The 13,271-nt window shown below is 40.1% G+C and overlaps 1 protein-coding gene across 2 annotated transcripts in view; it reads left to right on the plus strand.

Moving 5' to 3' along the window:
- The first annotated feature begins 887 nt into the window (after positions 1-887).
- DHX15 (DEAH-box helicase 15) overlaps positions 888-13,271 on the plus strand; it is a 47,509-nt gene continuing 35,125 nt past the window's right edge. Inside the window, exons 1-3 of one of the 2 annotated variants that reach the window (XM_054201991.1) lie at positions 888-1,099; positions 7,373-7,721; positions 12,878-13,071. In XM_054201991.1, coding sequence (XP_054057966.1) covers positions 1,032-1,099; positions 7,373-7,721; positions 12,878-13,071 — 611 coding nt within the window. In that variant the 5' untranslated portion in view covers positions 888-1,031. Of the gene's footprint in view, positions 1,100-1,629; positions 1,686-7,372; positions 7,722-12,877; positions 13,072-13,271 lie in introns of those variants that run through there. The other variant, XM_054201992.1, reaches the window with a different exon arrangement.

A 13,271-nucleotide genomic window follows, 5' to 3' on the forward strand; every position in this document is an offset into this window, starting at 1 on the left:
CTTCTGGACCATGCTGAAGCCTGCAGACTTCTGCTAGTGGTATCGCCGGTTAGAAGTGTGAAAAATAACTAGTTACAGCTGTAACTGTTCAAGCAAAACCAAACTGTAGTGAGGAAGTGGCACTTGAACTATCTTTTGTTTCACTTCAGGACTTGTGTTACTAAATGCCATTGCAGCTGTGCTCACACAAAGCCTTGATGTAGCAGAACCAAACATGTCTGCTGGTCTTTGTGTTACAAACACGGCCTTCCCTGGTACTGGTAATCTTACACACAGCAAACTACAAGAGAAAGCAGCAAAACCCACTAACTGTGCTTCGGTGTCTTTGAAAGTTATTTTTTTCCCTCGTGAAATACGCTGCCACGAGTACTCATCGTTGATTGCTGAGCAGTTAAAGGCTGCATGCGCTTTTACAGCACGGAGCTTTAATGTCCCCATTTTTCTAGTATTTCTGCTGCCACAGACGACTCGTGGAAGACTCTCTTTTTCCACATGCACGGCTACCATACCCAGGGAAACCTGTGACGGCCTAAACCAGGGCTTTGCCAAGATTGTTATCCAGCTTTAAACTCCCTCAGTGGGAGACCCCGTTCCACCGAACGCCCGGGCGTTCGGTGGGACGGGGTCTCCCACTGAGGGAGTTTAAAGCTGGATAACAATCTTGTGGAACGCGGCTTCCCTAGGAGGGCACCAACGCGTCCCGGCTGCCACCCCGCCCCCGTGGGGGCCGCTCCGACGGGCCACAGACTCTCCCTGCGGGGCCCCGTCCCGCCGCCATCATGGCGGGCTCCGCCCGACCGTTGGGGCGCGCGCCCAGGGAACGCCCTCCCCGCTTCGCGCGCGCCGGCGCCTCGCGCAAGGCCCGGCGCTTCCTTCCGGCCGCCATTTTATCCGCTGTGCCTGGCCTCGCCGCGCTGCCGCCGTTGCTGCCCGAGGAGCGGAGAGCGCGTCCCGCCGCACCCAGCCCGGCCACCCCCGGCCCACCGCCCGCCCGACCCACTGCGGCGTCCTAGCGGCTGCCTGCCGCCGCCATGTCCAAGCGCCACCGTCTAGATCTGGGGGACGATTACAGCTCTAGCAAGAAACGCAGCACCGACGGGTGAGGGGCGGCGCGGCCTGCGGCGGGTTGGGGGGGGCGGGGATCACAGCGGCTCCCGCGGCAATCCGCTCCCCATCCTCAGCTCTGGCCGCTCCTGGTGGGGCTGGGCTTCCCCGGGGAGCGGGGCGGCCGCCGTGAAGCGGGGAGGGAGAGGGTTGCAGCGGGCGAAACCCCGGTGGCGCCGCCTGGGCTGGGCAGGCCCAGCAGCCTTGGCGGCTCCCTGGAGCTCCAGGCCCGGGCCCGCCATCGGCCTTTGCGGTGGGGCCAAACCCCTCGGTTGTGGCGGTGGAGGCGGATGGCGGCAGCGGCGTGGTGGGGAGAGCCTGGCGCGGCGGCGGGCGGGGGAAGCGGGGGAAGGCGCCGGCCCAGCCGCCTGGGCGAGCTGGGCTGGGCTCCCTGTGGCGGCGGAGCCGGGGGCGGCGCGCTGCTCGGCCCACTCCCCGCGCCCGGCTTTGTTTGCGGCCCTTCTCGTTCCTCATCTGTTTTTTTGTTTGGTTTTTTTTTTTTTCTCCTTTTTTGTTTATTTCTTTTCTCCCCTCTCCGGCATGAGAGGTCTGGCAGATGTGGCCCTAGAGGTCAGCACGAGGTTTGTTCCGCCTGTATAATTAGTGTCTAGCCTAGTAGGAACGTTATTCCTTTGTTAACGTCTTTCAGTCAGTAGCCGGCAGGGATATGCTTGACTTTCAGTAGGAATCAGTGGTGAGGTGGGTTTCGGGATAGGGGTCGACGGGGAAGAATTATATTTTTTCTTTAGTTTTGCAAAGGTTAAAGTTTTAGGACTGTACTGCACAAGCTTTAGTAGTTTTCTTTAAGGTTAATGAAATTGTAGGAGCACAGACAATATGCTGATGGCTGTCCCTTTATACACAGTTGTTTTAGAGCCATCTCTGCATAATCTCTTACCCTCTAGTTGGGGGGGGGAGGAAGGTGGGCGGCTCTTTCAAGAAAATTTCTGAAGTCTAAAGGAACACAAATAAATATTATTTTTATCTAGTCTGTTCTTGATGGAGCACAAAAGACTTCCGTGAATTAATCCACTTCTAAAGTCCAGAAACATTGTTTTGGACTGGAGTATTTATCTAAGAAAAATACTTAAGCTAGTTCTCGAAGCTTGCAATAAAAATAAGTCTACTGTAGCAGTTAGTGTTTATCAATAAACAGTCTCTGCAAAACTCACCTTTTATTTTTAAAGGTGAGCTTGTATAGCTTCAGTTTTTAGTCCCTAGAGTTTAATGCTTTTTTTTCTCTGCTAAGAAAAAGTGAATGTTTATTACTGAACATCTATTTCCTGTGTGTAGGATCACTGTGATCTTATTTTTTAAATAAATGTATTGAGCTATTTATCTCATTTGATAGATTTTTTTGTGTGGTTTCCCAGAAGTTGAAATAGCTCTTCTGTGTGTACAGAGAAGTTGTACATATGCAGCTTCTTTGTACATAGAGATTTTTGTAAAACTTTCAAATGGCTATGCCAAAACTGGGCATTGTTTAAGTGTGGTACAACTGTTATGGTTGGTTGTAAAGATACTCTCAGGTCAGTATTTCCTTGTTTGTATGTTGGTGGGTTTTATAGTTTTGGTATAGTTTTATTTGGCATTGTTTTTACTGATTATCTTCTGTCATCCTGAACTCTCTTAGTCTTACCATTTTGTATATACTGTGATGAGTTCCCACCAGTGGTAAAACTTTTTAAGCAGAAGTCTTTGACCTTTATGGTGCTTAAGAACTAAACGAGTGCTAGTCTTGTGCCCCTTCCTTGTCCCCTCCTCATCTGCAAATAAAAGCATTAAATGGCACAGAACTGAGAACAAGTCACCACAAGCATAATTGAGTGTGATTATTTCTAGTATTACTTGAAATCTTAATTCATGTAACACAAGCCATGCTAATATTACATTGTCTTGATTTATTTTAGGGTAGTTTGTCTTTACAGCTTTTGGAAGGCTGTAAGGAAGATGCATAGAGATATTCTTGTTAATAGCATGTATGTACATGTCTTGCTCTGTACCAAGAGTGCCTTTACGCAATTTAGTTGCTTTTGGAGCTGGATTAAGCTGAATTAGCTCCTTGAATGGTTACCACTTCACATGTAGAATAGTAGTTTATCTTGCATTCAACCTGGACCACATGAGTAAATATGAAAGTTGTATCAAGTTACCTTCAATTTTTTTAGTTCCTTTTTAATTGAGGCCTGTATTGGTATGTGTGGCCCTACATGGCAACGATGCCAGGCCATCAGGCTTGTAATTCTTTGTGTAATCTTAAGCATCAGCATGACACCTGTTTTCTTCCACTCTTGAAGTGCCATCTAAAGTAAAAAACTTTTGGAAAAAATGGGAATTGTATAGAAAGTTTTTGGTTACAGTGTTTGTGTGAATTGCATACATACTGTTTAAAATCTGTTTGTTTTTTTTCCAAACATACTTCAGTTGTTGTTGTGTAACATCACAGTTGCTGTGTTAGTGGGATGTATTATTCAGACTAACTGTACTTTGTTTTTTTTTATGTATTGAACAGAAATTCTCCTTTAGCTGCATTGGCTTTATTGCATGAACTATTGCCAGGTTTAGTAATGGAGAAAAACCACTGATATTCTATTAGACGTGCTTAGACTTTCACTGTGATGATCAGGGGTTTTACTTTGTACCGCTTTCACTTCTACATGCTTTTCATCCTCTCATTAGTGAATGCTACAGTGTTTCTTTTGTATCCACATGTGTATGTTATATATATAATAGGGTGGTGAGGCACTGGAACAGGTTGCCCAGGGAAGTTGTGGATGCCCCCTCCCTGGAAGTGTTCAAGGCCAGGCTGGATGGGGCTTTGAGCAGCCTGGTCTAGTGGGAGGTGTCCCTACCTATGGCAGGGTGTTGGAGCTAGACAATCTTTAAGGGCCCTTCCAACCCAAACCATTCTGTGATATATGTATGAACATAAGGAAGTGAAAGCAGGTAGACCAGACTACTTCACTTAAAAAACAAAGTAAAAAACTCCTAAACTCTTCTGATTACGGAGGCTGTTAACGAGACTCAGGCACAAGATAAATGTGATTAAATTTTGAGTCTTCTATTGTTCATTTCTGGGTTTGAGATCAGTCTTCTCTGTGCAATAATGAAAAGTAACTTAAATGTGACACTTCATAAATGAGGAACTGACAAGTTGCATTTTTAGAAAGTTTAGTAAATTCATATGGCAGCATAAATGTCATTGCTCTTGTTCGTTGTTGACCAAAGGAGTCTGGATGTGCCTGCTAAGTTTCAGTAATAATGGGAGATTGGAAAACATTTGTGGGGGGGAAGTGCTACTATAAATAGATAAGTATTAAAGAGTAAGTTTGAGGGCATGTTATATGTTGTGGTTTTCTATGCTGAGATCTAGTTGCCCCTGCTTCTCTTCTTTTTTTTTTTTTTTTTTTTTTTTTTTTTTAAAAACAAGAAAGAGAGACAACTCTCTTGATTAACCCATAAGCAGTTGTTTACTTCTGAAACGTAGATAGAACTTGATAGGTTTGTTTTCTTATTTGTATGATTAAACGGCTGGAAGAGCTGAATGAAGAAACTGAGAAATGGGGGATTAACAGGACTTTCCATTCTGGATCATATTTGTAGTCCATTTAATCCACTGTCTTGTTCTTGAGGTTGTATTTTTATCTATGCCTTAAGCCCACACTAATTGCTACCAGCACAGAAGAACACAGTGCTGCCCTCTCCCTTGTGCTGCAGGTGAGTGTAAGACTAGATCACAATTAGAATTGACGTTAGTGGAGGGGGCCTAGGGAGGACTTGTGCTTCACAAGGCTGTTGAAATGCTTGTACCAACACATGGGAAGGGTGTTGTCTGTTCATTTTAGTGTGGGTCTGTTCATTTTAGCAGTAGCACTGGTTTATGTGAGGCTGAAGCATACATGAAAGTACACTTGAAGCTTCTGACATCATACTGTTTAAGTAAATGGTTATGGAATGGTTTGGGTATTTTTGGTGGGGGTTGTTTGGTTGTTTTTTGCTTTGTTTTTTTTTTCTTTTTTACACTTTGACTAGATACCAATGAAGAATAAAAGTCTTTCAGAAGCACACAAACCCACCAAAACCCAAACCTTAACCCCCCCTATTATTAGTGTGCTTTATTCTTCCCCCGAGTGAAGTGTGTGCTGTTACCACGTTGTTGCCGTTTACCATTCTTAAATTGGTTTTATACCTGTATTACCTTTTTTTATTAATGATGTCACTGTCTGACCATGCACTTGTTTATCTCAGTGCTTGCAGATATTTAAAAATCTGATTGTGAATAGCTCATTAACTACAAGTCCAAAGCTTTATTCCTGTCTGATACGTGCTATTAGACTCTTCCACCATTAAAAGTAGCATAACAGAACCTAGTTCCTTCAGTTTGTAACAGGGGTAACTTTTCTATACCAGAGAATATGAACCTATTGTATTCGGCAATGTTTGCCTGCCATTTTACAATAAGAAGAGATTTCTAGCTTCTACGATATTTAACTGTGTTAGAAGTAAGGGTATTTCAGATTCAAGCAAATTACCTAAAAGAACCTTAATTTTCAGACAGTTCAGTGCCTGATGGTTTAGGAGAATCTATGTACAAGTGACGGTAAACAGTATGTTTTGTAATCCTTCATTCTTTTCAATGGATCTGTGTTAAAAGAAGTTTTCTTAGAAAAAACAAACTTACGGTGGCAACCTCTGAAGCCATAATATATTGAAGTATTGCAGGGGGGGAAATACAGCCTGTTCGTTTACATAAGATCAAGAGTGGTGGTTGTTTCCAATGTGCAGCCCATTTTGAATTAAAATTTATAGAATCAATTCTAATATAATCTTGATTACTTCATTTTCTCTATGGGTAGGAATTTGTTTATTACTTCACCAGTTATATTTGCATGCCAGCTGCATGGTAAAAAGAAAAAAAAAAAGCCATGGAGAGGAGTGTTGGCCAACAGTTTTCTTCAGAAATGCTCTCTTTCTTTCAGGCATGCCTGAGTGCTGGTAAAGATGAGAGGGAGTTTTTGTTTTCCCTAAATGACTATTCCTAAAAACGTTTATATCTGCATTTACTATGAAGTTGGTGTTGACTTCACTTGTTGTTTTGCCGTTTTGATGGGATTCCAGTTAATGTAACGCACAAAAGAAGCTGAAGCTGAGGATATCCTCAGTTCTGCAGGCAAAGGTGCCGCTAATCTTTTGACTTCGACCGGTTTAGAATGTGGTGGGGTGTTTTGGTAAAGTGGGGCTTATTTCAAATTGCTGAATTAGGATAAAATTGGGATTTTTATCAAAATCATGTAGCTATAGTTCTTTGCGTCAAACTGGGTATTTCTTTGCAAGTGTTTCAGTGTAGGGAGAGTGAGATTATGTGCAAGAACAAGTACGTGGATTTGCAAAATCAGAAACTGCCACTAAGACTGAGGCCAGAGACTGAAATTTGAGTGGATAACTACAGTGAAAATAATACTGTTTTTCTTTTGCAAGTGCAATGAGCTTTTTTTTGTCTTTATATTTGGAACAAATGGGAATACATAAATGCTGGTCATATTAAGTGTGTGGTAGGAGGTAATACTGGACAAGGTGGTACAACTTGGTAGTGCTAGGTTAATGGTTGGACTTGATGATCTTAAGGGTCTTTTCCAACCTAATTGATTCTATGAACTGTAGTGGCTGGTTTTAAGTCTTAAGTTTCAGACTCAACAACCTGTATATGTTGATTGAGTCAGAATTTTACGGAAGACTATGACGAAAATAACCTACAAAGTAATTGTGTGATGTTAAAATAAAAATTTTTCTTCTAGGGCTTGCTTAGCATCTTGAGTTAGTTTTTGTGTCTTAGCATAATTCCCTTGCTAGGTAGGCAAGAATACTAGTGTTCTCTTATTTTTCTGCAGCAGCAGCAAGTACAGGTGGAAAGAATTGTGAGAAAAGTCTGGAACATACAGCTGATTCCTTACAGTCATTAAATGAAGAGGGTGAAAGTGATGCTGTCTTCATGTGATAGCTTTCTTCAGTTTTGCCTGTTATGAGATGCACTGTGGCAGTGCTTATGTACAATGGGCGTAATATGTATACTTCATGTTCAGTATGCATCATGCACTGTTTCTCTTTGATGCTTATTCTTCCAAGTAGCTGTTGCAAGGCTTTTTAAAAGATTTGGTTTATGTCCACTTTGTACTAGATACCTTTAAAGTTGTATTGTATATAAATTCCTACTCTGCATTTAAATATTCAAGTATTTCTTTTTTCTGCTGTGTCTCTTAACTCATTATAGGAAAGATCGTGACCGGGACAGGGACCGTGATGACCGTTCTAAAGATCGTGACAGAGATCGTGACAGAGATAGAGATCGTGACAGAGAAAGGGACAAGGAAAAAGATTTGCGAGCTACATCTAACTCTACGTATTACGCGGCTGCTGGGTTACCAACTATAAAGCCAGCAATGATTCCACACAGTATTAACCCTTTCACAAATCTACCACATACACCACGATATTATGACATCCTGAAAAAAAGGCTACAACTTCCTGTCTGGGAATATAAAGAAAGATTTACGGATATTTTGATTAGGCATCAGTCGTTTGTGCTGGTCGGAGAGACTGGGTCTGGTAAGACAACACAGGTGAGTTCTTACCTATACGATGCTACAGTTTTTTAAAGGTTAAGACTGTTGCTAGGTGTGCGTGTGAGGGAAACTTTCTTTGGTTTCTTGAAATCCATTGTATATGAACACCTCACAAACTGTGAGCAAAACTGATTTGATTAATATTTTATTATCTTAATGAATATGAAAGTGAAAGGAATCTTTCAGCATTTTCCCCTTTCACAGTCTAGTCTTGTTGTCTGGCCCCTTATAATTAGGGCCTTATAGTTGGTATTTATCTTTTTTGGTAAAGGAAGGTAAGAGATTTTAATGGCTAGACAGAAGTGTACTAATTCACAAACTGAGATGGTGGTTCCAAATTTACATCTGTAGTTTATTTAGCTGCTTGTGTAGGTAGCAGCTGGAAAGTAGGAAAAAAATCACAGAAGTGGGGACTTGTTAGTGTTTTATGAAACTTGCTGCTACAAATATGAACTTGAAAGGGAATCAAAATGTCAGACACAATTCTGACATGATCTGATTGGATCATGTGTTTTGCTGATATTCAAACTTAAGAGGAAGTGACTTGTAGATTCATGGCTTTAAAAAAATCTTCCTCAGCACTGAAAATAGTGGTAACAGATATGCAGATCCTCCTCAACCCTTAAGAAGAATTTTGAGGACCAGTAAACAGGGAAGATCTAAGATACAAGGAACATCACTGTGTATTTATAGCAGGACAAGCTTGCTCAAAACTTTAATCTATCCTCTGGTTTGCTGCTAAAAATCTATGTGGAAAAGTGATGTAAAAAAGTTCTTTGTGACCTGATAAATTCCTTTTATCTAGGCAGAAAATAAAAACTCAAGGATCTTTTAGTCTTTATAAAATGGATTATAGCTAACTTAGAGTAAGTCTTACAGAAATAAATTTTTAGTCATAAAATCTGGATGTCTAGAAAATGTGAAGGACGTAGTAGTTAGTACATTGGATACCTTTTATAGCTGTACCTGAAATATTTGAAGTTATAGGTCCTTCTTGCTGCAAATTTTAGGAACCAATGTGTTGTTTGGAAAGTACCTTATTGCATTATCTGTATTCCTTTTTTAACATGTATAAGCTGAGATCAGGATCTTAGAGAATTCTTCAGAAAAGTTTGATTATACAGTTACTTAGAAGAGATAGTATTCTGAACGTTCATGTAAAAAGGATTTTCGTACTTATCTATATGAAAACAAGATTTCTCGTTGCATCATATGAGAATTTGAAGATCTAAAGGGGGGATGTTCTTAGTATCTGTGACTTAAAGTTCAAATACTTCTTACTATCATGTCGTTCCCCAGGCATAAAGCTTCTCCTAAATTGTCTTACTGCTTTACCCCTTACTTTCTGAAATGACTTAAGAAACCTAAAGCATCTTTCCTAAAAATGGGATTTAAGCTACCAAAAGCACATAAGCTGTTTTGGAAGCTTCACTGCTTCCTCTGAATTATCTCAATGAGATAAGTTTTGAAATAATTGAGTGCCTGTAGGAACATACCACTGAAAATGATCCTGCTGCTGTTTAATGAAAACTTAGTTTTGCATGTGATAGTGTCGTGTCCTTTTTGCCATCAACTGCTGTCTTAAAACCAGTTGCGAGTAGTTGTTTTTCTTCTGCTTACGTTAACTGGTCAGAGCAAGAGAAATAACTATCTGTGGTTAAGAAACCCTCTAATGCTCAAAGTGAAGGTGTACATCTATGCTTGCTTTTATTGGTATAAAGTTTGCATTATTTGAAATATGTAATGAATTGTTCTTCACAAATGATTATCTTCCCTTTCATGGTGATAGGAGAAGGCTATATAGTAGTAGATAATATTTTTGAGAGTGAGCTGCTGCCTGTCAGTTCCCTTCTCTACTTATTATGTGCAGGTTTTCCCTTTAGTCTTGTAGAGCACACAGGTTTGGAAACTTCTGGCTTTGACAATGGAAACAACAGGAGATAAAACTTTTCTCAAAGTCTTGTTCTACATAGACTTAATCCCAAAGTGCTGAAGTAGTATATTGGAAGCCAAGACCATTATTTTCAAGTCTTCGGTTTTGCAATGGCTTGATTTGTAATTTAAACTTAACCTTCTAAATTAACTGTTTTCTTTAAATGCTCTTGGAATATGCTCAGTGGTGGAACAGGTGGGCTAAATTTCTTTTAGAAAGAGGTTAAGTACTTGCTATAATTGCAGTGTGTGCTCCCTTGTAAATGTGGGATCATGTGTGGTGCTGATATAATAATTTAAATCTCTTACATAGGTGGAATAGTAGAGTAGCATCTGCTTTCTTTCACTTTAGAGCCTTAACTATAAAGGGTTGGATGTTTGTTGACATAAGGGATGACACTTTGTCAGCAAGTTTTCTTGGCAGGTGAAGTTCAGAAGCAAGGTGATTCTGAGTGTAGCTTAATCTGCTGTCCTTGCAGTCCACAAGAGAATTAATATGGGTAAAAGTCTGACACATTTTCAACTAAGGAAAATTCTGAGAATTCTACCATATAACTTCTAATGGAGAAAGTTTTTAAGTGAAGCGGCTCAGAAAAGCCAGAAGGACAGTGCTTTCCCTCTCTTGTTCTGCATCACTTCAAAAACATGACTTCCCTTTGCCTTTGGAATAGTCTTTAACAGCCCTCACTCCATTTATCTTTGATCTTAGAGGCTGCTGTATGTGTAGTCCTGTTAGCAGTTTGAAGAAGCCACAATGATGTATTGTTGTTTAAACAATTATTCTATCACCTGATTACCCCTCCACACCTGGGAAAGGGTCATTGGGAAGAAACAAGGAAACTCAAGGGTTGAAATATAAACAGATTTAATAGAATAAGATTAAATAATTGACATTAATAACACTGAAGAACTGATATTAATGCTGATACCAATATAAAATATACAAGGATTATACTGAGATGATTATATCAGCAGGAAGCCATGCACTCCCAGCAGTGGGCAGCAAATGTCGGACACTGCAAGCGCTATGGCTTTAGGAGGAGGGGAAGGCCTCAGGGTTCTGGTACTGGAGCAAGAAGTTCTCTGGATCACAGCCATTAGGGAAGAGAGAGACCCCTCAGCAAACTTTCTAATTTACATTGAATGTGATGTTTATGGTATGAAATAATCCTGTTGGCCAGTTTGGGTTAAGTGCTCAGGTCTCACTTTTCCTTGTCCCCGTACCTGGCTAGCTTGAAAACACTGAGACCTTGAAACCTGCATACTGTAGATGGCTATAAAGTAAATATTTTCACAAATTCAGACACTAGAGTCTTCTAAAAGTGCACTTTTCCCAAGCATTAGAAGAGACCTTACTGAAAAGTAAAATTACTGAAAGAGAAATTAATCCTGTGTTGCTCAAACCAGGACAAGTCCCTACCTCCTCATGTTTATGGAGGATAACCTCCATTTGATAATCTCTTAAGTGAGGAAGACCTTGAGGTTAAGGGGTCCTAGCGAAAGCTATTCCTCATGCTTTTGATAATGATGAAATAACCTTTTTTAAGCAAAGTCAAGGGTTTTGATGATTTGTAGGTTTTTTGGGTCAGTGGAGTTGAGTTCACTTTTTATATTAGGTTTTATAGGAACCAGATGATAAGAAGTGTTCAGTATATTCCCAGTCACGAATGAAGTAGAAAATGTAGTATGGCACAGTCCTTTTTCCAAGTATTTGTATGTCTCTTAAAGCTGGTTGTGAAAAGTATTCTGGTGGTCATCTAAATCAGCTTAACACATTGAAGTCTGTGTATCCCTTTTATTTCATTTGACATCAGTACTGTAGGTTTTGCTGTTTACTGGAAAACCACTTCTAAATTATTTTTATTTCATGCTACTGTGGCCCAACAGACCTGCTGTTTTAAAATTTATTGCAGGACTTCTGTTTAAAGACAAGAAGCTTCACCTAATATGTTGAGTTTTTATTAGTGTCTTGGGAAGCAAATTCCTTTCTCTACACTACACGTTAGGGGAGTGTGTACGTCTTGCAGGATAGGGTTTCAAGTAGGTGTTATCAGTGTTCAAGAACTGCTATTATTTTTAGTGTTGAATAGAGTTACGGAAATTTGAGTTCTTTTTTTCTCGACAGTCTAGTAGTCTCCTGTTGTATTTTGATAGTCTTTCCTTTTTTTTTTATTTATAATAGAAATATGTTCTTCATTTTAAAAAATAATTTTTCATTACAGTCTACACTTGTCTGCTTGTGAGTGTGTTTTAGTGGTCGCTTATGTCCATTTTGCTGTGTAAATATGGTATTCTGGAAGAGAAATTTTCCTGGTTTAAATTATACTGCTTTTTCCATATTTCCACATTAGTGCAATGTATAAATGTTTTTTTTTCCTCTGTAAATGTGAGCTTCTAAGAATAATTGAAAAACAGTTACTAAGGAAGAGTGGATTTTATTTGATCTGTAGACTTGGAACTAGTTATGCCTGGACATACCTCCCCATAAAACGTCACACTGAGAACAAGTTAGGAATATTCCATCTTCATCAAACTGTTACTGACCTTAGAAGTACTTCTGAATATAGCTTCTTATTTTGGGTGATTCTTACTGTTTCCAGATTCCTAACAGGAGCAGAAAACTCCTGACTGATCAATAAGTGCTGACATAGGAAGCAAAACATAGGAGTTTCATATCTGGTTGATAAAATTTCAGAAGAACAATAACTAACAAAATTAACATAACTAATTAATTGTTCATTTTATTTGCTGTGATTCCTGGCTAAGACAATTTTTATATCACTAAAATATTTCTTTTTGCTTAATATATTAATAAGCATTACTGTTTAAAGCCACAAAGTGTAAATTGCTTACTGTAAAACTTGAAACAACAAACTATGCTATGGATCTCAAAATTCTGAGTGTTAACTTGATTGCTTTGGAGCATGTTGGCTGCTGCTAAATCGTTATAAGGTACTGATCTGACAGTGCTTAAACATACTGTGAACCTATTTCCTTGGTAACTTCAAAGATAGTTATGTATATACTTAATGTGAGCGTGCTTTATATAGTGGCATGGGATCCAACTAAATAGTCTATCTGCTCTCATGCTTCAGATATTTTTCTGCATGCAGTTGGCATCTCAGTGGAATTATAAGTAACTTTATTTGACACAATAGAAAGGTTGCAGATTACATCTTGCCATTTGAAGTGTGTTTAAAACTGAATTTTATTCTTGACAGATCCCTCAGTGGTGTGTTGACTACATGCGCTCATTACCTGGACCAAAGAGGGGAGTAGCATGTACCCAGCCTAGGAGAGTAGCCGCAATGAGTGTGGCACAGCGGGTTGCTGATGAGATGGATGTCATGCTGGGCCAGGAGGTTGGTTACTCTATTCGATTTGAAGACTGCAGTAGTGCAAAAACCATTTTGAAGTAAGTATGGCAACTGTCAGGTAAAGGTATAACACAGCCTGCTCGGAGGTGGGGGTAATCATAGGGTAATGAAGGGTATGAGCAGAGTTATGAAAGGAGTGAATCTGTGGACAGGCACTTTCTATGTCTGAGTGAAAAGAGAGACAGGAGCCATAGCATGAGCCGAGAGAAACCTCGGGCGCGGGGCTTGAGTAGAATTT

The sequence above is a fragment of the Rissa tridactyla genome, chromosome 5, assembly GCF_028500815.1.
Source record: "Rissa tridactyla isolate bRisTri1 chromosome 5, bRisTri1.patW.cur.20221130, whole genome shotgun sequence".
Lineage (NCBI taxonomy): Eukaryota > Metazoa > Chordata > Aves > Charadriiformes > Laridae > Rissa > Rissa tridactyla.